Source organism: Drosophila bipectinata, chromosome 2L (assembly GCF_030179905.1).
Source record: "Drosophila bipectinata strain 14024-0381.07 chromosome 2L, DbipHiC1v2, whole genome shotgun sequence".
Lineage (NCBI taxonomy): Eukaryota > Metazoa > Arthropoda > Insecta > Diptera > Drosophilidae > Drosophila > Drosophila bipectinata.
Window position 1 is genome coordinate 19,528,602 of NC_091736.1, and position 22,351 is coordinate 19,550,952.

General features: G+C 43.4%; 4 protein-coding genes across 7 annotated transcripts in view; 3 read left to right on the forward strand and 1 right to left on the reverse strand.

Moving 5' to 3' along the window:
• Positions 1 to 11,307, forward strand: part of LOC108123739 (uncharacterized) — a 107,770-nt gene extending 96,463 nt beyond the window's left edge. For all 4 annotated transcript variants that reach the window (XM_070276769.1, XM_043213701.2, XM_070276770.1 and 1 more), the window contains 3 exons: positions 7,978 to 8,239; positions 8,970 to 9,045; positions 10,853 to 11,307. In XM_070276769.1, the coding sequence (XP_070132870.1) occupies positions 7,978 to 8,239; positions 8,970 to 9,045; positions 10,853 to 11,081 (567 nt within the window). In that variant the 3' untranslated portion in view covers positions 11,082 to 11,307. The remainder of the gene's footprint in view (positions 1 to 7,977; positions 8,240 to 8,969; positions 9,046 to 10,852) is intronic.
• A 1,662-nt stretch (positions 11,308 to 12,969) lies between these two features.
• JMJD4 (jumonji domain containing 4) lies at positions 12,970 to 14,563 on the forward strand. Its single transcript, XM_017238981.3, has 2 exons — positions 12,970 to 13,724; positions 13,782 to 14,563. The coding sequence occupies exons 1-2, from the start codon at positions 13,105 to 13,107 to the stop codon at positions 14,437 to 14,439; spliced, it is 1,278 nt and encodes a 425-aa protein (XP_017094470.2). The 5' UTR covers positions 12,970 to 13,104; the 3' UTR covers positions 14,440 to 14,563.
• Positions 14,564 to 15,995: 1,432 nt separating this feature from the next.
• RpL40 (ribosomal protein L40) lies at positions 15,996 to 16,913 on the reverse strand. The gene is made up of 2 exons (XM_017239043.3): positions 16,771 to 16,913; positions 15,996 to 16,520 (listed from the first exon to the last, which is right to left on the reverse strand). The coding sequence occupies exon 2, from the start codon at positions 16,510 to 16,512 to the stop codon at positions 16,126 to 16,128; it is 387 nt and encodes a 128-aa protein (XP_017094532.1). The 5' UTR covers positions 16,513 to 16,520; positions 16,771 to 16,913; the 3' UTR covers positions 15,996 to 16,125.
• Positions 16,914 to 17,261: 348 nt separating this feature from the next.
• Positions 17,262 to 19,598, forward strand: LOC108123745 (putative lipid scramblase CLPTM1). The gene is made up of 2 exons (XM_017239042.3): positions 17,262 to 17,417; positions 17,487 to 19,598. Exons 1-2 carry the CDS (start codon positions 17,376 to 17,378, stop codon positions 19,368 to 19,370), a joined length of 1,926 nt encoding a protein of 641 aa, XP_017094531.2. The 5' UTR covers positions 17,262 to 17,375; the 3' UTR covers positions 19,371 to 19,598.
• The last annotated feature ends 2,753 nt before the right edge of the window (positions 19,599 to 22,351 follow it).

Below are 22,351 nucleotides of genomic sequence, written 5' to 3' on the forward strand. Positions count from 1 at the left end.
TAAAGCCTGGTTAGGAGGCGAAACATTTTTGTGGGCGCTCCTGCAAGTTCCATTTCAGCCCGGAGCTAAATATAACGTATACGCCACCGAGCCGCCCCGGGAACCTCGGGCTTGAATGCGAGCAAGTCGGATCGAGTTACATTGCCCCCACAAGCTGAGTTAAAATATTTTTTGAGCTCATGTGAGCATTTTTTGTGGCAAAGCTAAATATAAAAAAGGTGGGCTGGAATTACAATTAAAATGGATGATGGCATTGAAATGGTATATTCCCTGCGGGTTTTTCAGGAAAGCGCAATCAGCATTTTTGTAAATAATCTCTGAGAGCAATACTTTGACCTTTTGAACCCCTCTCAATGGGAAAATAATTGCGTTTTTTGATCCTCTCTAAATGGTTAGCAATACAGACATAGTTAAAATATTTTATTGAAGCATGCCTGCAGTTTCCCATTTAATTCTGCCACTTTTTGTCTTCAAAAACAAATTTGTGCAAACAATTGAAACAATTTCTAGTGCTTGGCCAGAAACATAATTTGATTTCTTTAGCAAATAGAACACGAGTGGCAAGCTGACAAAATTCCTGGTGAAATTATGGGCCAGGAGCACAGGAATTTAATTAAACAATGCACACACGGACAACCAAACACAACGAAAAAAATTATTGCTTTTAAATTCCGGGCAACAATTGTGCAGCCTTAGGATAAGCGGGGGAGCTATAGACCTGGCCGAAAGCATTCGGCCATCCATTTGCAACTTAGTTTGCGGTTTCACGAACAATGTAATAAAATATTTAAATGCACAATCAATAAACTGAATGTTCAGGCCACGAGCCCGTTCCGATCCCCAAAGAAACTCGGCCCGGCAATTATTCGGCCGAAATGTCTAGTTAAAACGCTTCCCCCCCTTCGGTGCAGTTCTTTAATTGATATTTTGGACAGGACTGCGGTTGATGGCACTTTCCAATGCCCAAATATTTTCAATTAAAAATACTTCTCGCATTCGGCCGACAATGGATGTCCCCTGTGCCGGCTTAATTGTTGTTTTTCGTTCAGGTAGGCCTGCAATGGCCGACTCCCCCAAATTGTTGCATAATCAAATGCAGTTTGTCGGGAATAGTTTCGAATTTGAATGTGGATCCTAAATAGAAATTGTCTTGCCGGCAATGCGAGAAATAGTTCAGAGACTGCAAATTGATTCAACAATGTCACAGAATAAGTTTGCAAAATATTCCTGAGGCCATCCTAGACGCAAGGTACGAGACCTGTAATGTATCAACCAATTTAGGCTGCAATTTGAGTTTAATTTCAGTTTATGGCATAAACAGTGGCCTCCGGCTGGGGAAGCCCCAACGAGGAGTGTGGGATTAGAATGTTCCTACACAGGCCTTTCTGGGCCAATAACCTGGCCCAAAGGCGAGGCTCAAATCAAAGTCGCAGCGGCAAAAGAAGCGGAATAGTTGTGGGAAAAGTAAGCCCCAAAGAAGGAGACCAGGTTCCTAAATAGTGTTGCCCTTCTGCCATTGTCTGGGCACGTATGAAAGGGCTAAAATGTGACACTATGGGAATGGGCAGCTAGGGCTTAGGGTCCCTCCTCTCCCTGCCATCCAACCCATTTAGCCGCCCATCCCTTCCCCGACCGCTCTGAGCCCAATCGGGCAATTCCAAAGCTGGCCGAGATTCAACTGGAAATTGTGCACACCTGTCGGCAGACAAAAATGGCAGCTGTACAGCGGCGGCCACAAATATAGAGCGAGGGAGGCTGTTACAAAGGGGACTTTGATTTTCCGTATTCTCCACCGTTTTAAGATAGTTTTCAGTTGCATTTTGGGCCTGTGTTTTGGAAAATAATGGCAGCAGCCCTATTATCTCAGGCTCTGGTATGTGCGGCTGTGGGAATAGCTAGGGGGATGATCACCGACCCCTCGACAATTCCCGGTTTTCAGGCTCAGGCGCTTTATTACCTTGACACATGTGTAACGGCTTTGTCTCCTTTTTCCATTCTTTCTCCATCCTTTCTCTGTTTTTTCTGCCTCTGCTTCTGAATTCAACTGTAACAACAACTGCAAAAGCGGCTTTGTTTGGCCCCTCGGCGGGCTGAACAACCTTTGGCCCTTCACCCTTCAACCTTTCGCCAGCAGCCGCCCGGCTCTCTGGCGCTCCGAGGGCCTAGCGTGTTGCTAATGCATGTTGAGTCGAGCTTAAGACACAATTTCAGTCTGCTGGAAAAGATTTGTGCGCCGCTTTGATGTGTGCGCCCGAAAAGAGAAGGCCTACTAGCAGGGCCGAAGGCTGCCGAAATCCATTTAGCAATTTTCTCATTTTCAATCAGCTGGGGGAGGATGCCCCACCGGGCTGGGTCCGAAATGATTAAGTATGGAGCCAGGTATGTATGTCCCCCGGAGACTGGCCGGCCAGTGGTGACAAAATTTCTTCAAGATATATGGTCAAGAAGACATTTCGATGGCTTACCTTAAAAAATATATTATTGCTTGGGGAAAGTTTATGCTTCTTTTGGTTTACTTTATCTTTATAAACAAATTTCCATTGTACTTGAAGGGTAATAATCAAGACTGCAGCTTTAAGTTACATTCTTTTTAAGTAATGGCCTTAATAATTCCTCACATAAGTATCCTCCTGGCTTTCGTTTAAGCCACTGCTGGTGAGCCATTTAAACTTCAGAGCTGAAGCGATTTGATGCCATTTAGGCGACTTTATACGCTACTTCCACTGACAGCTCCCCTCACGGGGAATAGCAAGGAAAATTGATGAAATTGATTTCCACATTGGCAATTTTCTAAGCGGACTCACGTTTGCACCTGACAACTGCAACCGGCTGACCTCTTAACTCCTGACCCCTGACCCAGCCACCTGCTCCAGCCACCAGCTTCAGTTCGGGCACAAGATCCAGCTCCTGCTTCTGCCAACAACCCAGCCACCCCCATAAATACTTTGGCCAAACATTTTGTCATCCATCTTGGGCCAGGCTCCCAAACAGCCACGTCGCTGTCTATTAGTTGCTGTTTCTCCTGCTGCCCCACTCTCCCTCCAGCTGTTCCCTGCGGGTTCAGACGTCGCCATCAACAGGAGCATCTATTTCCCAGTCTCAATCTTGGCCAACTGCAGCTCCAGGATTTTTTGCTGCAGCACGTTTACCTAGCTCTTTTTCTCGATTTTTACTCGCTTACAAATTGTGTGCCCGCTTTCGGGGAGGAGGAGGTCGGGTCAGGAGGAGAGAAGAGCCACTGGGAGGGTGGGTGAGTTTTTACTAACGACAGTTTATAAAATATTCAGTCCGCTTGCCAGGGTGTACTGCTGGCTACTGGCTGCTGGTGTTGCTGGGTTGCTAGGTTGCAGTGGAGTTCCTGCTGTCTTGGCAGCTAAAAGTTTTTAATGAATTTTTTAGCAAGCTAATCGAAGTCAATGTTAGTTGAAAAATGCATTAAATAAGGTGGCACGTTTGTTCAACGCGTCGTATGCGCAATGTAGCTGGCCACTCGCCATTCGGCACTCTGCCTTTAGAGCTGAGATATGTTGACATCATGCATGGAGTATAAGTTACATAACCAAGAAGAAAGGCTTTCTTTATTTTCGGGAAATGTCTGAGCTGCCACTCCTGACTTTTAAATGTCAGCTCGCAGAAGGGGGCGGCGAAAAGCTAACCAGCCATGTTGGGTTTTTTCCACGTCGTCCTTTGCTCCAACTTGCTTATCAAATTTGCAAGGCAAATGCGAAATTTTCTGCTTGGTGGATATGTGAAAAGGCCTGAAGTAAGAGATTGTGGGCAGAGCTAACCAAACCAGAAGAAAAATTTTCCATTGTAAGTGCAACTCGAGTGCAGAGGGTCCGCTTTTGATCCTAAATAGATTCCTGCGTAGGGACTTGAACTTCCAAGAAGGTCTGCAGGGCCAAAGGTAACCCTTTTTGGAAACCAAAATTACTTGAAAAAGCAGCGGTGGCTACATCTGTAATTAAGTTTACCCGCTTTGGCAACCAAAGCTCGTGGCATTACTAAAATATTTATCCAATTAATTCTAGCATGGTTGCCAAGCAATTTATTGCAACATTTTCATTACGCTTCTTCGCATATTTTCGCTGCTCGTAGTACGCTGTTTGCTTTGGCTCATCGCATCTCCTATATCTCATTTTGCTTGCTTATCCTGGCACGATTCCTGGCTCTCCAGCTGCTGTCTGCACCTTCGCACCTTGATGCCCCTCGGCTGTTATTTCAGTTGCAGTTTTTCCCGATCCCTTTCCCGCTCCACGCTCCACGCTCCACGCTCTTTGATTGCGCGCTTTTCCTGCAGCCTCCCTCCTAAGTAAGCGCCGCAATTATAGACTCTGACAGGGACTCTGATAGACAGCCAGACAGATTTTAAGACCGGGAAATGCAAGCATTTTTCTGCTACTTGGGGCGAGGCAAGGACACGAAAAGTGAGTGGAGAGTAGGAGCTCGAAGGATCCCGAAGCCAACTGCGTCTTGTGCCCTGCAATCGAGCCAAGAGTAAACAGTTTCCTCGTTGTATTCGGCTTTTGATTGGTAATCACGAGCAAGATCCCTGCGGGTATCAGGCCAAGTAAAGCTTGGCATTTAGAATCTTTAAAAGTTCTTATTGCGCACTCTCAGCAATTTGGTTTTTTTAAAGACATTTCCATACATCAGGAGCCATTTTTTATGCCCATTGTTTTCCTTTTCAATTTGCAAATAACAACTTCAGTGTCAGCACAAAGTGGCATGGCATTTTGCAGAAATTATTAGCCAAAATAATGAGGCTCCACGCCCAAATCCAAGCGGCATGTCCACACTTCATTTCCCAGGGCAAGTCCTTCCCAGCCCCATCCCCCATTGGCGCACCCCTCCCCTGGCGGCGAAAACCAGCAATGACCTAATAAATCCGTTTTATGTCTTGGTCCTGGCGCCGCCTACATTCAACTCCAATCGCTTGGACGGAAACGCCAGCGGCGTCTGTTTGTGGTAAGCCCCTCAGACACATCCTCCCATCCCAGCTTCCCCCGTCCGAAGTCAGGACACAGCGGAAAACTTTTGTGTGGGGAACTGGAATGAATAACTTAAAGGACCCTGCTTCCAGGCTTATCAGTAAGGCAATCGAATCACTTTGAAATACTTCCCCAATTTCTCCAAGTGCAGCCTGTGCCCTTTTCAATTCATATTCAAATTCAAATTGTAGGCGTGGCCGCGCCATTTATTGTCTGCGCCATTAGCTGCACTAATGATCCATTCAGCAGGAGCCAAGTCGGAGGGATGCGAAAAAATCGTAAGGAAGGAAAGGCCCAAGGCGGTCATATTTAAATAAGAGTCGGGATGCAGGCTCCCGCCCGAGCACAAACACAAACACCCCCCAACCAGTTCCCAATCCCCAGAACCAACCCAGACAGACACATCGGCATTGTCAATATGCTTAATGGATTTTCAAATATTTAAACAACCTCGAGAGCCCAAGACGATGGCGGTTTTCCGCACATCCCTTCCGCATCCCACGCCAGGATAGCCCTGAAAATGCATTTGCAAACACTTACGCACTTTGCAAACACACGCATATACATATATCAAATGTTATGGTCCGGGCTAATGGAATTACAAATTGGAATTTCTTCTGTTTGCCCTGCATAAGCGATAATTGATAATTGATAATGGATAACTGATAACTGGGTCAGTACTATCCCGCAGATAAAAGGGAAACACTCCGCTGCTAAGTAATTAAAGCGGCAATTCTTACAGCTCTTTATTGTGGACCCTCGCACTTAATCGCATCACTCGGGCTCCTGCATTCCGAGGCATGTTTCCATGTTCCGGCTGGTGCCTGGTGGTTATGCATTTTATTTTATTTCAATTTAAACTTTTAATGAGTTTCTGCCAGTGCCCTAATGCCGCACATGCAGTTGTACATGGCCACGGGTGGGTGGGGATTTATTCCGCCGAGATCCGAGATCCGAGTGTATTTTATTTACCCTTGTCCTTCCCGTTTTTTCACTGATTTTGTGCGAGATTTGGGCAAAATTTTAAATTAATTTGAAAACAAATTCAATTTAAATGCGGCTTTGTCGTTGTTGCCCCTGCTTTGGCTTAAACTAATTGCCTCTCCAGTTGTATAACCAATTTTCGGTGCAGAGTGCATGAAATTTTTATGGCCGTTCTCGGGCCCCAAAATCAGAAATTGCATATTCAATTATGGAGATGGCGGTCGTGCCCGGTGGGCCAGTCTATTCCGCGTTATTTAATGCATAAAATCAATTGATACAAAATTAACGATTGCTTTCTGTGAGAGGGGATTCTTTTTTTTCGCACGTCAAAATGTCAGCTATTGGGCATTGTTCGAATGGCAGAATGTCCTTTTACACGACTTCGGCCTCTGGCTGAAACAGTTACAATGAATCCTCGGTTTTCCCCTAAAATTATTAAATATAAGGCCTGCCAGAACCTATTGTTGGAACGATATTTGCCAACTTTATTTCAATTGCGACAAATGGATCTGGGAATGTCGAACCAAAAACCGAATTTTCCCAATTAAAACTGCAATTAAATGCTTCTGGGCAACACACAAACAGAGCTCGGACTGGCCAGAAACTGAGCATATTTCAATTGAATTTATTATAATTATTTGTATTTTATGGCGACAAAGTGATTGGGTCCTTGAACCGTGTGTGTGATGTTTTTAATGCGAATCAGCGGCATAAATATCAATAAATTTTGGCTCCTATACTTCGACATGGATAAATATTGCCTCGCAAATTATTTGCTGCCGCTTCCCGGACTAAGTAATTAATCACCAAATAATTTGGTAATTTTAATATACTGCCGCCCCGCCCCCCAGTCCGTCCTAAACAGTTCAATGAGCACACACAGACAAGTGCATAAACCAATTTGTGCCTATGCACCGTTAATTAAGATTTAATGCCCTGCTAGTATTCGATCGGCCCGCTCCGTCCCGCCCCGCCCTCGGCCTTTATTATTTGCCATTTTGTGTACGTAATTAAGCGACAATAAGTATTTAATACACATTTTCCCCTCGCACACACACACACTGTTGCAATTAGTTTGGCGCTCGTCCTTAATGCCACGCCCATTAAGTACACACCCCGCCCATGCAAACACACCGACACACCGACAGACAGACGGCAAACAGGAGCAACAACAAATTGTTGGCTAATTTGAGAAGCTCCGAACTGCCGCCGCCTCCAATTGACATGGACTGTTACATAACACACACACACATATGTACCCCAGGATATGTGCATGTGCGGGCTTTTACGCTGACATGGGTGCGTGCATATGTAAGTCGCCATTGTGTTGTATATGCCTGCAATTAAAAATTATCTGCGAGACGGCATCGGCTATAAAGTACACTGTAAATTTGCCTGGAAATTAACCGAATAAGGATGCTGGTGGGGGGCGTAATTTATTCGCCACTAATTGTAAGGCCGATGGCTTAAAGCCAAAGTCAAGATTTAAGTTTTTCGAACCACAGCCACACGAATGTCGGCCAGTGTAATAAATTGTGGGGCTACTGGGGCCCGGAGGGGCGGCTTGCATCAGATTAGTAATTATGTAAGGCCCACGCATGGCGGGGCACAAGCCCATTGACTCGCCCAATGAATCCCCATAAATCCGCGCATAAATACAAATTACGGAGGCGACCAGTAATATCAATTTACTTGCGTGGAGTAGTAGTGGGTGGTGGCAGGGTTAGGAGGCCAAGCGGCAGTCAAAGGTTAAACAAAATCCCATGCATAATGAAAACCGCTTTCAGATGTCCTTTGGCTTCGTGGTCATTACTTATGTTTTATGACATGCGGCTTAGGTTTTATGCCTTCGGCTCAGCATCTTCTCGAGCCAGAGGGCCGGGCTCCATAAGTATATTAAAAGAGTAGGCATTCCGGGGCAGCGACTCGGCACTAAGCAACTAACTAATGCACACCTTCCTGATCTGATTAATCACACCACTCCCCTTGCTCTTCTTTGCAGACAATCATCCGCGAAATGAATCGACTGGGCATGATGGTCGACCTGTCGCACGTCTCCAAAGGAACCATGCGCGACGCCCTTGAAGTGAGCGAGGCACCTGTGATATTCTCACACTCCTCGGCCTACGAGCTCTGCAACACGAGCCGCAACGTCCAGGACGACATCCTGCAGGCCCTGGCCAAGAACGGCGGCCTGGTGATGGTCAACTTCTACTCGAAGTTCCTGTCCTGCAGCGACAACTCCACCGTGCACGATGCAGTCGGTAAGTTCCCTCTAAATTGAGTATCCTTGTCCAAAATAAGTAGATCATGCTGCTCCGTTTTAAGTCTGGCTCCAATTTCCCATTTACCTTATTAAGCACCATTGTGGCCGACTCCCCCATATATCTCTTTCCGCCCAAATCAATCAAAGTCAGTGACTTGGTCGCGGTTGCTTTTTGTTTTCCGTGCCCCTGATTGTCAGGCTATTGTTTCAGTTAGTTCATTATTGCCTCCCCGAACCTCTTGTTCTCGGCCTGCTCGGATTTTTCTGGCATTGCTTTTGACGCGCCATCAAAATGGGTCTCGTAATCACTTCCTGTATTCGTTGTCTTTCTTGGAGCCACCTCAAAGACCTCCGCCCTTTCCCAGGCACCAAGAAAAATGCCTTTTGAAACACTCCAGTACAAGGCGGAGAGGATATTATTTAGCCAAGCATTTCTCGCTGTGTGGAGACTGTAATGAAGCCCTCTAATGTCTTCCCTTTGAATCTCTTTTCATGTCTTTGTTTTCGGCTGCCGTGGACACATTTCAAATTCGAAAAAATTTTAATAACGCTGACTTATGATGGCATCTCGGCAACTACAATTGCAACAACAATGGCGCCCGCCCCCTGCGACAATGGCTCTTAATGAACTTGACAACAAATGGCAACCGTGGCTATCCCGCCATCACCGCCTCCTCCGATACCCGATATCCTTCGGGCGGGCAATGGACACACAATTTGGTGCACAGCGCATATTAATCACATTAAGCGAGTCGCCGGCATCGATCACGTTGGACTGGGCGCCGGCTACGACGGCATTAATTAGTAAGTAAAAGTCATTTATTTCACTTAAATTCGCATTTTGCTCCTCGCACGCCGTATCCTTCTCTCTATATAGCGCACAGTACATGTACTCCTCCAGGTGGTTTCGTTCTTTTCCTTTTTAAGTTATTAATTGATTATATTTAAGTCCGAGGGCTTAAAATTGGCATATTGCCAGCCAGCGGTGCCATGGATGTGGATAGACCGTTATTATTTTACCGCTCATTATGGCCACCTTTGTCATAGCTTTTTCCGCTTCCGCCTGCCGCTCTGCCGTGCAATCTGTTTACGAGACTTTTAAGATAATTTAATGAGCTCTCGCCAGGCACAGGATAAAAGATTATCGCGAGCTGGAATTGGGGACTTATCGGAGTCGTAAAGGGATTTGCTTCGCAAGCCTAAGCCCAACTTCATGAAACAAAATACAAAATATTACAAAGCCACAAAATAAATGGCCAATTAAAGCTCACAAATCGGACGGTTTAAAATTAAATCCAGTTTAAAGTCCGCGTCTGTTAAGTGCATGCATTACCTCAATGAACAGGCCCAGTGGCCAAATGTCCCACATTGAGGGCCCTCGGTTTTACCAACCGTGTCATCATCAGTGTCATTCGTCTTCATTATCGTTGTAATTATTCTAGTGGTACCGGGGAGAGTGCATTTGCATAGATTTCCATTCCATTGCATCATGGACACAATGCAAAAACAAACAAAATTTTGAAGCTGAATTTTGGCCAGCCAGCCTTCCCTGCCTCTTTCCAGCGTGGCTGTTTTTGAATTAAATATTTTGAGTACATGGTCAACATGTTTCGAGCAACAAAAGTGGTTGGGTCTCAGCCAAAAAAGCAACTACAAATATCCTTCCATGTAAATCAATTTCCACTAAAATGAACTTCATTTTGTTTTGCCACAAAAATTGACAACAACAGCATGTTCTGGGGAAGGAGAAAATAAAAACAAGGAATCTGAAATTGCGTATATGAATATTTATGGGCCAATTGCCCCAAACCAACAACGATACCAGCACGAATATCACACAATAAATAATCTAAAATTCTGTGAAATTACTAAATGTCACATGGTCTTGTATCTAGTGCCCTGCAACCACGCTTTCGGGGAAGACCAACATAGCTTTAAATTTTAGGGAGAGATGCTTTTAGTAAATTCTTTAATTAAGGATCGCATTAAATTATGATTTTATCAATTACATCTGAGGTTTAATAGACATATCTATTTTTCTATTATTTTTAATCCGCATGAGTAGCACATTTTTAATATTATTTTGCAAGACATTGTATATTATAGTCAAAGCTTAGCACCCTTTTTCGAACTGTCCCTGCCGCATGTTTGCTGTCCGTTCCATTTAAATCGTGTTTGGCTTAAACGCCCGAGTATAAATGTTAATTATTATTTATTTGTTCGAAATTCGAATGCCTGTTCATAAAATATGATTACCAAGCACTTGAGCGTTTGGGCAGCACAATTTTATTTATTATTTATATTCCTTTGTGTGTTATTCATTATTTATTTGTTTTTGTCGATGTGCTTTTGGCTGTTACTTGACTCGGTTGCTTTATTGCGCCTAGAATGTCCTGAACACGAGTGCTATTGCCACCGGCCTTGCTTCAGTTGGTTGTTGATTCAATTTATTTTTCATGTTTGGCATGAAATTAGATTTAATTGTGCGGAGACTATATTTTGAAATATGTGCCGTAGAGAGCCTGTAGCCTTTAGTCTACATGCTCCATTCATTTTGTTTACGACGCAAGACACGAAGCTAAATTTTGTGGCATTTGGAATTTGCTTACAGCACCCCTAAAGGATTGGAGGATGTCTCCTCGTATCCAACACTGTTTGCTGAGCTCCTCGGAGGCGGCTGGACTATCGATGAGCTGACAAAACTGGCGGGTGGAAATTTCCTGCGCGTTATGCAGCAGGTGGAAAAACTGAGGGATGACAAAAAGGCATCCGGAGTGAAGCCCTACGAGGACCACCCCAATTTCCGCACCGACGACCCCTACAACTGCACCTCCAGCTAATTGAGTACTGGAGCCAAACACACTGAGGTTGTACCGGAGCTGCCGAAGGAGTCCTTACCCGAAAGGATAGGAAAGCCGAGGGAACTCCTGCTTCGTTTGAAAGCAGAATGAATACATAGCCAATTTACTCAATGTAATTTGAATAAATTGCTACTAGAAATGTACGATTGTATAAGCTTTAACGACACAGAATTGTAAAATATTTACACATCCCATTCCTCATTATTTGGCCGCCAAAAAGGCATCCCTCTGTCCTGGTACTCAAAACGAATTTCCTTTGATTTTGGTGACAATCTACTAACTGCCAACAAGACAAACTTTAGTGTACACAGCACACGTATCCCACACAAAACTACAGGATCTGATTTACTTTCTGTCCCGAAATAGAGAATGGAAAACAGTAACACGGATGATTTCCGGGTGAACTGAACTCCAACTGGACCAAGACTTCTCGTTTCGCCCCTCGGAAGTTTCATTTATTTTAATAATTTACACGAGAACTACATATCAAGTAATTGTATGAACAACAAACAATATTTTTTGCATTCGGATTGAATGCAAGCATTTGCGAGTGGGAAAGCTTACACTTAACGTAATCGAATAAATATTAACGTAAGTATAGTACATAGGAAAGCCAAGGGGATAAAGCATCTCCTCCTTCAGAAGGTGCAGCATAAGATATTTAGTTAAACTTGAAATCAGATTAAGAGACGACGAGCACTGAAAAAGTGTATAGGGGATAGCGTAAAAATTACTAAATTAGTACGTAAGCCAAGTGTGGGCGTGGCTCTGCCTGCCACACAGTAAATTGTAAATAGATGCGAGTATAACATAAGGCTACTATAACCCTAAAGCTAAGCATATAGGATTCACGAATTTTTCATTATCTTCCCCGGACTCCCACACAAACTAGGACACACAGACTCTGTCAGCCTCTCTGTACCTTCTATATAGAAAAGAAAACTCTCGATCGAAAATCTAGTCAAATGTGTCTAGCATAAGTAAACAAATTATACATCATAAACCAATTATATAAGCAAAAATTTAAAGACAAGCTCAATAATTGTAAATTTTTTAAACCAAAACTGAATACGCAAGGCAAATCTAAAAATATATATACTGTTACGTTTTTGTACGATTTTGTATGTGTACATAGCGTTTTTACCTATGCTCTTATATAGTTTTCTAGCAAACAATTCAATCGTAATATTGTACTGGATCTGACGAGCAAAAGTTGTTGGTAATCACATCTAGTCATTAGTCATTAGTCTGGCCTGGAAGGTCGAAATAAATATATCTGTAAAGTTTATAAACATACTACATATGCCTAGATATAGCCAATACTCTGGAGTAACCACACAGAAATGCATATACACGTACAGAAGCTCTTTAAAACCTAATAATAAAATACAGAATTATTTAATTTTTTGATTTCGTCAACTTTTTGAAAAACAGGAAACGCAAACATAAACTCATGTAAAACCAAATTGTAGTTAAAACCTTAAAAATGACAGTGTTTAGCAAATAAATCTCATATGGAAAATGAAATGCAGTAAATATAAAAACAATTAATGAAAATTGGAGTTTTTTATTTCGCGCTCTTTTTAAACATCTCGTAAAATGTACATTCTCAAGAAGGTAAATGAGTTTTTGTTCGCTGGTAATAGTCATCATTAATTTTAGTTAATTTATTATAATTTATCAATCTAAAATTATATATTGTATGTATTAAGCTAAAGTTCTTTGGCTTTTAATTTATTTTCTTTTTTTGTATTAATTAATCCTGTAACGTTTCATTCTGCAATCGATGTATCGATAATTTTGTTAGTGCTGCCACTTTACAGATAGCTAGCTGATTCTTAGTATCAAAATCTGGCAGCACTGACGGTTGTTCGCATACCATATGGTCACACTTTCATCTATAAGTTTACAAAGGCGCAGGTTTCATCATCAAAACGAAAATATTAAAAAGCCGGTGGATGTACAAAGAGTGTGGGACATTGGAGCTTAACTGCCAGACTAAATGGCGTCAGGGGAGCCGGAGGGGATGGAGCTGCATCCGGAGGAAGCCGTTGAAAATGAAGAACATCTGCCGGGTGAAATTGTTCGGTGCTCTGCAGGGAATCTAAGCTACAATGAATTTTTTTGGCGATTTATGCACAAAAACTGGCCAGTCGTTATAACGGACGTCTCCAGAGACTGGGAGTGCTCCAAACAGTGGACAACGGTGTCTAAAGCCACAGACGTCAACTCCAACCAGCCAAGTTCGTTCCCCTCCGAGCCTTCCTCCGCCATCAACTTTGACTACCTCAAACAAAAGATTGACAACTGTCCGGTCCCGGTTGCCGATTGCAATTCCTCGTACTTCAATAGCCACACAAAGTTGGAGCTTAGGTTCCACGATTATCTCGACCGATGGAGAAGTAGCATCGAGGCGAATCGGTCGTCGGAACTCAATAGTAATGTAGATATCCGGACCACGGACAACCTCTACCTCAAGGACTGGCATCTGGCTGCCCAAATGCCGGGCTACAACTTTTACAAGGTGCCTAAATACTTTGCCTCTGACTGGCTGAACGAAATGCTGGTCGACCAAAAGAGAGATGACTATAGATTCGTCTACATGGGACCCAAAGGATCATGGTAAGTAGAAAGTCTGAATGAATTTAATTTGGTTTTTCTAATTGTCTAATCACCCAGGACTTCCTACCATTCGGACGTGTTTGGCTCCTTCAGCTGGTCCACCAACATAATGGGTCACAAAAAGTGGCTTATCATGCCGCCAGGCGAGGAACACAAACTAAACGATCGCCTGGGGAACGTCCCATTCAGTATAGATGAGCAGTTGCTAGAAGAACATGGTGTGAACTACTATACCATCAACCAAAGAGCCAACGAAGCCGTTTTTGTGCCCAGCGGCTGGTTTCACCAGGTGTGGAACTTAACCGATACCATATCCGTAAATCACAACTGGTTCAACGCCTGCAACATCGCCACGGTGTGGCAGAATCTTAGAAGCAACCTCAATGCGGTGAGGGAGGAAATATCAGACTGCCAGATAATGGATAATTTTGAGGCCCATTGCCAGACTATGCTGAGGGCCAGTTTTGGCATCAACTACCTCGATTTTATAGAACTCCTTGAGTTCATAGCCGATCGCCGAATAACCCAGGCCAATAAAACATCCGCTCAGTTTTTAATGTTCAATAGTTATACAATGAACGACTACCATGTGCAATATGATCTCGAGTGTTTAAGGAAGACCTTAAGGCAAATGTCAGAAGATTCGACTATTACTCAAAGCCCACTTCAGTTAAGTGAGCGGTGCCAGAAGTTGAAGCACCGATTGGAATTTTAGTCATCTGCAAGGATGCAGAAAAGACCATGGAATATTTTTATACCACGTGTATTCATGTATTGAAACTAGTAATATTAATTTCTGTAAACTGTTATTTATTATTACAATAACTAAAGTATTGTAATATTTTAATTTTTAAATATGTTCCGGTTTTTCCCAAACAGAATTCTTCAAAAATTCACGGAAAAATTGGGAAAAATTCCGAAAAATCATAACCCTTTAAAATAAAACATTTTAAACTGAAACTTACACTGCGTATTCTACAGGTGATTAACTATAATACGGAAAACTATTACCAAATCGGGACTCGAACTACCTCAGACACAAAATATCGGAATAAATATACAATCAAATTGTTGTCCATTTTCAAAAACTTCAAAAACAAAAAGGTCGAAATTTTATTGGTTGATTTTCTAGATGTGACTATTTCCTCTTTTTCACTTTTTAATTCAGTCGATTGTAAATATCTCGACCATTTTCCTACCAATTTGAGATAACAGAATGTCATTAAAAAAATAAGGAATCAAATTTTGTTGGTATCTTATAGTGGTCTGAAACGCCTTTTGAAAAAAGGATATATTACCCAGATATTTAATATCAAACGTATTAAAATACAGAACATTCTTTTTTTCAATTGATTGTAGACTTTGTGACCGATAGCAATATTTTGGACGAAGCTTGGAATTGAGACAAATCGCAAATTAGGGAATGAATTTCCATTTTATTAATTCGAAGGTATTTCGAACCCAACTTTACCGAAAATATGTTAAATAGTTTTTTTTTCGTTAAAATGGGGTTTGTGGCCAACAACAATCTGCTGAATCGTTGCCACCTGGATGGTTAAGGCCCACTTGGTTTCTGCCGCCCAGTCCCCAAGGGGAATTTTCAGGAGGTTGTTGACCCGAGGTTCGAAATTGAAGGACTTGAAACTCCGAAAGAGTACGTCTATTTTTTTAACTCCCTTCCTTTTCTCTTGTCCAGGTTTTTGTTTGAACTTTTTATGTTTTTGTGAAAGCATAAGGTTCCGGTAGCATCAATGGAAGTCAAATGGAATTCTTTTCTCATACAAAAATGGAAATCGGTGTTTTTTTAGAGGGACAAGCAAAGAAATGGAATTAAAAGAAGGCCCGTTGGGGCGCAGACCTGGAAGCTCTAGATTAGCGGGAGCTAGATGCTGGATCTTGGCCCTACTACCAAAGAGTAGTTATAAGATATTATCTTTTATATAAAGCTCATATTTGAATTGGCTTTGTTGGTGCTGTTTATTGAAGTAGGCGCCTGTTAAGAGTCAGGAAAAGCGCCCAACCGACCGTTGAGCCAGATGATGGTCATAACGAATTACATAGTTAAAATAGAATTAGCTGCAGAGAACTGCAATTCAAGTGTTAACCATATGAATGCACCATAATACATAAATACTCGCTAAATTTGAGTGAATGGTCCAAACCACTATATACTTTAGCTTCTTGCTCGGTTTTCAATTAGGACAATGCTACACCGAAACACTTTTAAATTAAACCCAATTGCCGCGGCCACAGAAAGATACACAGAATAAATGCGCTGCGCCTCGTAGCGAAATAAATTTTACATTTTTCGGATGTTTTACAAAATGTACATGTATTTACTTCGAAGATCTATCCTCAGAGGGAGCGCAAAAAGCCAATTGGAGCAGATGTGATCTTTAGTCTACTTCAACTTCTTCTTGGGACGCAGGTTGTTGGTGTGTCCACACTTCTTCTTGCGGCAGTTGGTGGCACGAGGGTGCAGACGAGCGTAGCACTTGCGGCAGATCATCTTGTCGCAGTTGTACTTCTGGGCCAGGATGCGGAGCGAAGGCTCAATGATACCACCGCGCAGACGGAGCACCAGATGCAGGGTCGACTCCTTCTGGATGTTGTAGTCCGAAAGGGTGCGGCCATCCTCCAGCTGCTTGCCGGCAAAGATCAGACGCTGCTGATCTGGGGGGATACCTTCTTTGTCCTGGATCTTGGCCTTCACATTCTCGATGGTGTCCGAAGGCTCAACCTCGAGGGTGATGGTCTTGCCAGTGAGGGTTTTCACGAAGATTTGCATGGTGACGGCTGTAAAAAAACACAATATATAAGAATATGCTAGATCTGTTTTGCGCTTTTCAGAAAGCGACGCAGCTCGTGTTTGTGTGGCAGCTTCGAGGTTATGTCCGATGAGGACTTTTCTGCGAGAAACAGCTCGCTACCTCCGCTCTGTGTCGAGGCCTGCGCTTTCCAAATGGTTCCCAATAGGAACCGGCGCCAACGGTGCCATTATTCGAGTTTTTTTTTTCATTTTTTTATTTCACATATCAAAACTTACCAGAGAAAACGTGCTGCCTAAAATCGTACCAGAAGAAGAAAAGAGTGCCCCTTCCTAAATTAGAGGTGTCGAAATTGAAAAATACCAAATTTAAGTATAACGCGTTAGCTTGGGAAGTTATTTTTAATCCCTAACGCTTTGCAACACTGTTTCAAAACTTTGCAATTGTTGAATATTTCAGCGATACATTTATTATCTCTAAAAAAAATTCGCTTTAATATAACTGTATATATCTTAATCTTTCAGTTATTGGTATTTAAATAAAAGGCAAGATAAAAGCTGAGCAACAGGTTTCAAAACAATGTAATAATTAAGTGCAAAAATGTATGCAATATATGGATAAAATACATTTGTTTTCATGAGCTTTCACGTATATATATCTTATACATTTTAAAGTTTAAAATGAAAGAATTCTTACGATAGTTTTTTTTCAATATCGTCCAGCCCTGTGTAAAATCCTGTTTTCCAACAACTCTTATGGCCACACTTATCTTATCCGTTTCAAGATTTCTACGTTATACGTTAGCTACATTACGACAAGTTAAATGAGCAGAACTTTTTAGAAGTACAAAAAAAAAAACGTGGATTTCCTCTGAGCGCACAGCATGTCGAAAGTAGACGAAGGGCAGCCCGCAGCCGAAGGCGCGGTAAGTCAGTGGGTCTTAGGGGACCCGTTACGAAGAACCCACTCCACCACCGACCTTATTTTTTTCTAGGTGGTTGCTGGCAATGGGAACGCTGAGCTGGCCCAAGAAGGTCAGCCGGGACAGGAGGGCCAGCCGCAGCAACAGCAGCCCACCCGCATGGAATCATTCTTTGCGATGACAAAGTCATTGATTCTGCGCGCCCTAATCATCTACTTCGTAAGCTCTTTCTTCCGCCGCCCGCAGCCCAATGCCGGCCAGGGCCAGGACAAGAGCGTGGCCAATGCGGGTCCAAAGATCTCTGCGTGGAACTACTTTGAAAACGGCACCGAGTTCGACTTGCACGTGTGGCTATCGGAAGAGCCGGACATTGTGAACTTCCAGCAGAAGGCCAACCTTCTTTGGCTGCAGGAAGATCTGACCTACGGAGACTGGGTATCGGGGCCAACGGGTGATGGCATTTACACGCACAGCCTTAAGCTGAAAGCCAGCCAGCATTTGATGAACAACGGAAGCGTCTACCTGCACGCTTTTGTGACCAGATCCGGCGAAAGTCCCGACCCGCAGGCGCCCAACTATGCGGCGAATGGCCACATGGGCCACCAACAGCAACAGCTGAACAAGTTCAAAAAACTGCGCGTCAATCGAAACTACAACCTACTAGCCAGCGAGAAGGAAAAGCTGGAGCACGAGCTGAAGCACGCGAACCTCAAGGACACAATAGTTTCCCATTGGCATCCTAACCTCACAGTGAACTTGGTGGTGGACCAGACCAACTGGGCCCAGGGCACAGTGCCGCCGCCGCTAGATGAGTACGTTAAGTTTGTCGACGGTGGCAAGACGTATCTACCGATAGTGTTTGTGAATGACTATTGGAATCTGCAGCGTGAGTACTTCCCCATCAACGAAACCACTCCCGAGCTGGAGCTGCACCTCACATTTCAGCCACTGGGCATGTTCAAGTGGCAACTATACGCCGCAAAGCAGATGAAGAACAAATGGGCCGGCAACATGCTGGGTGAGCTGATGGCCGCCAGTCAGCCGGAGGAGAGCGACGAGGACCAGGACTCGTTGAAGGAGACCCTTTTGGACACAAACATTTATCTGCTCGGTATCACCGTGGCCGTGTCCATCCTGCACTCAGTGTTCGAACTGCTGGCCTTCAAGAATGACATTCAGTTCTGGAACAACCGCAAGTCACTAGAAGGCCTGTCAGTGCGGTCCGTGTTCTTTGGCGTTTTCCAATCCTTGATCATCCTTCTGTATGTTTTGGACAACGAGACGAACTTCATGATTCGAATCTCCTGCTTCGTTGGCCTTGGCATCGAGGTGTGGAAGATTCACAAAGTGGTGGACATCGACTATAATCGCGAGCAGAAGCTCTTCGGAGTTCTGCCGCGGATCAGTTTCCAGGACAAGGGGTCCTACTCAGAGAGTTCTACCAAGGAGTACGACAAGCTGGCCTTCAAGTACCTGGGGTGGGCTTGCTTCCCCCTGCTGGTGGCCTACTTTGTCTACTCGCTGATCTACAACGAACACAAAGGATGGTACTCGTTCGTCCTGAACATGCTATACGGCTACCTTCTGACGTTCGGCTTCATCCTGATGACTCCTCAGCTGTTCATCAACTACAAACTGAAGTCGGTGGCGCACATGCCGTGGCGTATGATGACCTACAAGTTCTTGAACACCTTCATCGATGACATATTTGCGTTCGTGATCAAGATGCCGACCATGTACCGGCTCGGCTGCTTCCGCGACGACATCATATTCTTTGTGTTCCTTTACCAGCGTTGGCAGTACCGCGTCGACCTCAAGAGAGTCAACGAGTTCGGCTTCTCTGGGGAAATGGAGCAGGAGCAGGCCGGGGCCAAGGCCGCAAACGGGGCGATCGAGGGGCCCGCTGCAACTACGCCAGCGACCAAAAAGACAGCCGCGCAAAAAAAACAGGACTAAGTCTGGGAGTAAGACTAGGCCAATATCCAAAGTATGCATTAACAGCATTGCGACAAGGCAATACTATATACTCCCACTATGAATGTAATCACTCCAGTATACATAGTCAAAGGTAATCCCCTAGCATCATTATTAGGGCTAATTGTAATTTCGTATGTTTGTGTTTCGTGCCCTCCATGCTGGATCACCCAGCGTAGGAAGATCAAATAAATTAAGTGTGGAATGAAATTGTTAAGATGTCGGCTATCTGGCTGTTGTATCTAATCTGGATTATCTAATCTCCTGGCGATGTAGCGGGGCACGACTCCCTGTTTTATTTTACAAAGTCAGGGGTTTTCTTCTTTTATATAAGCACTCCAGCAACATGCTCCAATTATACTTAATACTGCATTTACTGCAGATTTTGTTAATAATATTTTTATGAATTGAACCACAAATTTACGGCATTTATTATTTAAATTTAAAAAAATTGTTTTCATATGCACTCCAACTATTTTCTCCAGTTATTTTTAATTTAAAGTGCAATTACTGCACATTTTGTTAATATATTGTTTTATTAGAGTGACAAATTTAGTCTTTCATTTATTATTTAAAATTTAAATAAAAAACTTGTTTTCATTTTTAAAAAATTATTAAAATTTTCCTTGTAAATAAAATCAACGTTGTACAACACTGTCCATGGACCCGCGTAAATTTGAAATTACAGGTTGGGAAAAAGTTCAAGGAAAGTAAGCAAAGGATGAAGGAAAAGATTTTCAAAGGGCGTTGCAACCGGTTCTTTATTTCTTTTAAAAGGTTTTGGAGCAGAATCTTTTGAGGTAACAATCTTCCCATATGATCGGCCTAAGGCTTCATAATGCTAGACAATGATACAGACATCGCAATGGTTCATTTTTGAACAACATACTTGTCAACATAGGTTACATATCAAAAACCGATAAAATAAAGATCTATAATAAAATTTTAAGGTATTCTGCTTATGGATAGGAGGTCAATTGACAACGATATAGATTGAAGAATAAAGAAAATCGAATTGCAAAGCATCTCCCCCCTTCAAATCAGATTCTTATTGGCAAAAATATAGACACTGTTAGGAACCGTACAAGACATTTTCCAATTTCGGGGACTTTATATTAATGAAATCAAAATTTATATCAACTCATTACGACCCAAGCCACATGGCGTTTTATTTAAAATTTCAAGCGCTTCCGGCCAAGAGACATGTGCCGCAAGTTTTCACTTTCACCCACAGGCAACAGCTGCAATGGCTTTGGCGGGATTTTTTACAGATTTAGAACACTCCGCCGCCCGCATTCCGACGTGCCCGGGAATGCACTACGGTTTTACGAGCTGCAACATCAGGCATTCCGTACTCCGTATTCCTCGGTATTATGGATTCGGGCCGGCGAACCGACATGTTTGTCAGTGGGAGACAACAGTTGTGCTTTTGATGTGGGTGTCGCTCGGATAATGGGCGGCGATCGGGTCTAGGAGCAGCACTAGGCCGACACCAGCTCCCTGCACTGAAAGAAATACGGTTTAATAAGAAGATGAAGCAACCTGCCCCATAAATTGCACGGTGACGACAATCTGGATGGCTTCTTAAACACTTGGATTGGACATTGCGGTGCCTTAATCCATTTTCGTATATTAATGAGTAATATATTGAATAAATTTAATACACTGCGAGAATTGTCTGAAGTAGCATTATTTAGAAAATACTATCAAATAAGTTATAAAGAGATATGAGAATAAAATGTATCTTTATCTCAGGGAAAGTAACACCCATTGCAACTTTACACCCATGATCCTATAGTATTTTTTTCAGTGCATCATTGCAGCGTCGACTCCGTTGAGCTTGTCTGCTCGGACGACAAATTATGACGAACTGGGCGCTATAAGACCATACACCTAAGAAATATTGTTCCCAAGTGCGGGGCCCCACCGCGTCCATGGCCAGCTGCGATGCCGCCAATTTTGTTTATGTGCTTTTTAACCCAGGGTTGCCCCTTATTGCCGTTAACGTCGGGGGCCACTTATGGCGATCCCATAAATATTAGGAGCCGTATCTCTCAGAGTCTCTCCCCCTCCTTATGGCCACAGAAGTGCTACGCAGATTGTTCCGTTTCAGATTCAATATGTGTTTTTTCAAATGGCCCGAATTAGCAGATTTGAACACCTGATCTGAAGAAGACGGGAACACCCTCGGCCAGATCGGCGGCAAGAGGTGCACTTTTGATCCGAAAACAGTACAATGTTTTCGGCGGGACGCCTCCGCGCATTTCGTTCTGAACTTTTGTGCCAGAAAGCAGAGACACTTGAACGACAGATGCCACCGAATGCGCCACCATCCGAGCAGTGCCAAAAACCGGCCGCTGGGTCCAAAGTACAATTAGTGACATTCTGCCAAGATGTGCTGCATAGAACACGAGCATCTTAATGAATCGGGGCGTCGTCGTGAAAGCAAAACCAAAATGCCATTCTAATTGTCTGCATTTTTTTCACGGCTGGCGCCAAATGTCTTCGTGTGGCAGCGTGGTATCAACAGGCCGAGCCCAGTATCTTGGCCATCTCGACTGCGAAGATCCGATTTATGCCAAAATTGCACATGGGCGGAGGTGCAGGAAGTGGATCGACCCCTTATCTTATATAAGGCTGATCCCGCAAAGAGCTAATCGGTTCACGGTCTTTTAAACTCGTAAACTCGTAAGAAGATAAAAGCTCTTTCACTGATCTACCAGGGGGGAACTATTTTTAGCAGAAACGTGTTAATTGGGGTATAAGTAGTTATTTGTAGCTAGGGCATTATACTATTTTTAGTATGTCCATACGAATCCATATAAAATTAACTGTCTAGCACCTTTCGAGGTGTTGGGGCCTGATTGTTCCCTGAATAGCCAGACGGTGCGAAGAGTGTGTCAGTTTGGCAGGCGCACCTACTGCGCACCTTAAAGACATGTTCTATATCTTTGATGTTTTCA

Coding starts and splice junctions, on each gene's coding strand:
- JMJD4 (XM_017238981.3), top strand. CDS start 13,105: ATGGCGTCAGGGGAGCCGGAGGGGATGGAGCTGCATCCGGAGGAAGCC. Junction 13,725..13,781: donor ATGGGACCCAAAGGATCATG/GTAAGTAGAAAG, acceptor CTAATCACCCAG/GACTTCCTACCATTCGGACG.
- RpL40 (XM_017239043.3), bottom strand. CDS start 16,512: ATGCAAATCTTCGTGAAAACCCTCACTGGCAAGACCATCACCCTCGAG.
- LOC108123745 (XM_017239042.3), top strand. CDS start 17,376: ATGTCGAAAGTAGACGAAGGGCAGCCCGCAGCCGAAGGCGCG. Junction 17,418..17,486: donor AGCCCGCAGCCGAAGGCGCG/GTAAGTCAGTGG, acceptor ATTTTTTTCTAG/GTGGTTGCTGGCAATGGGAA.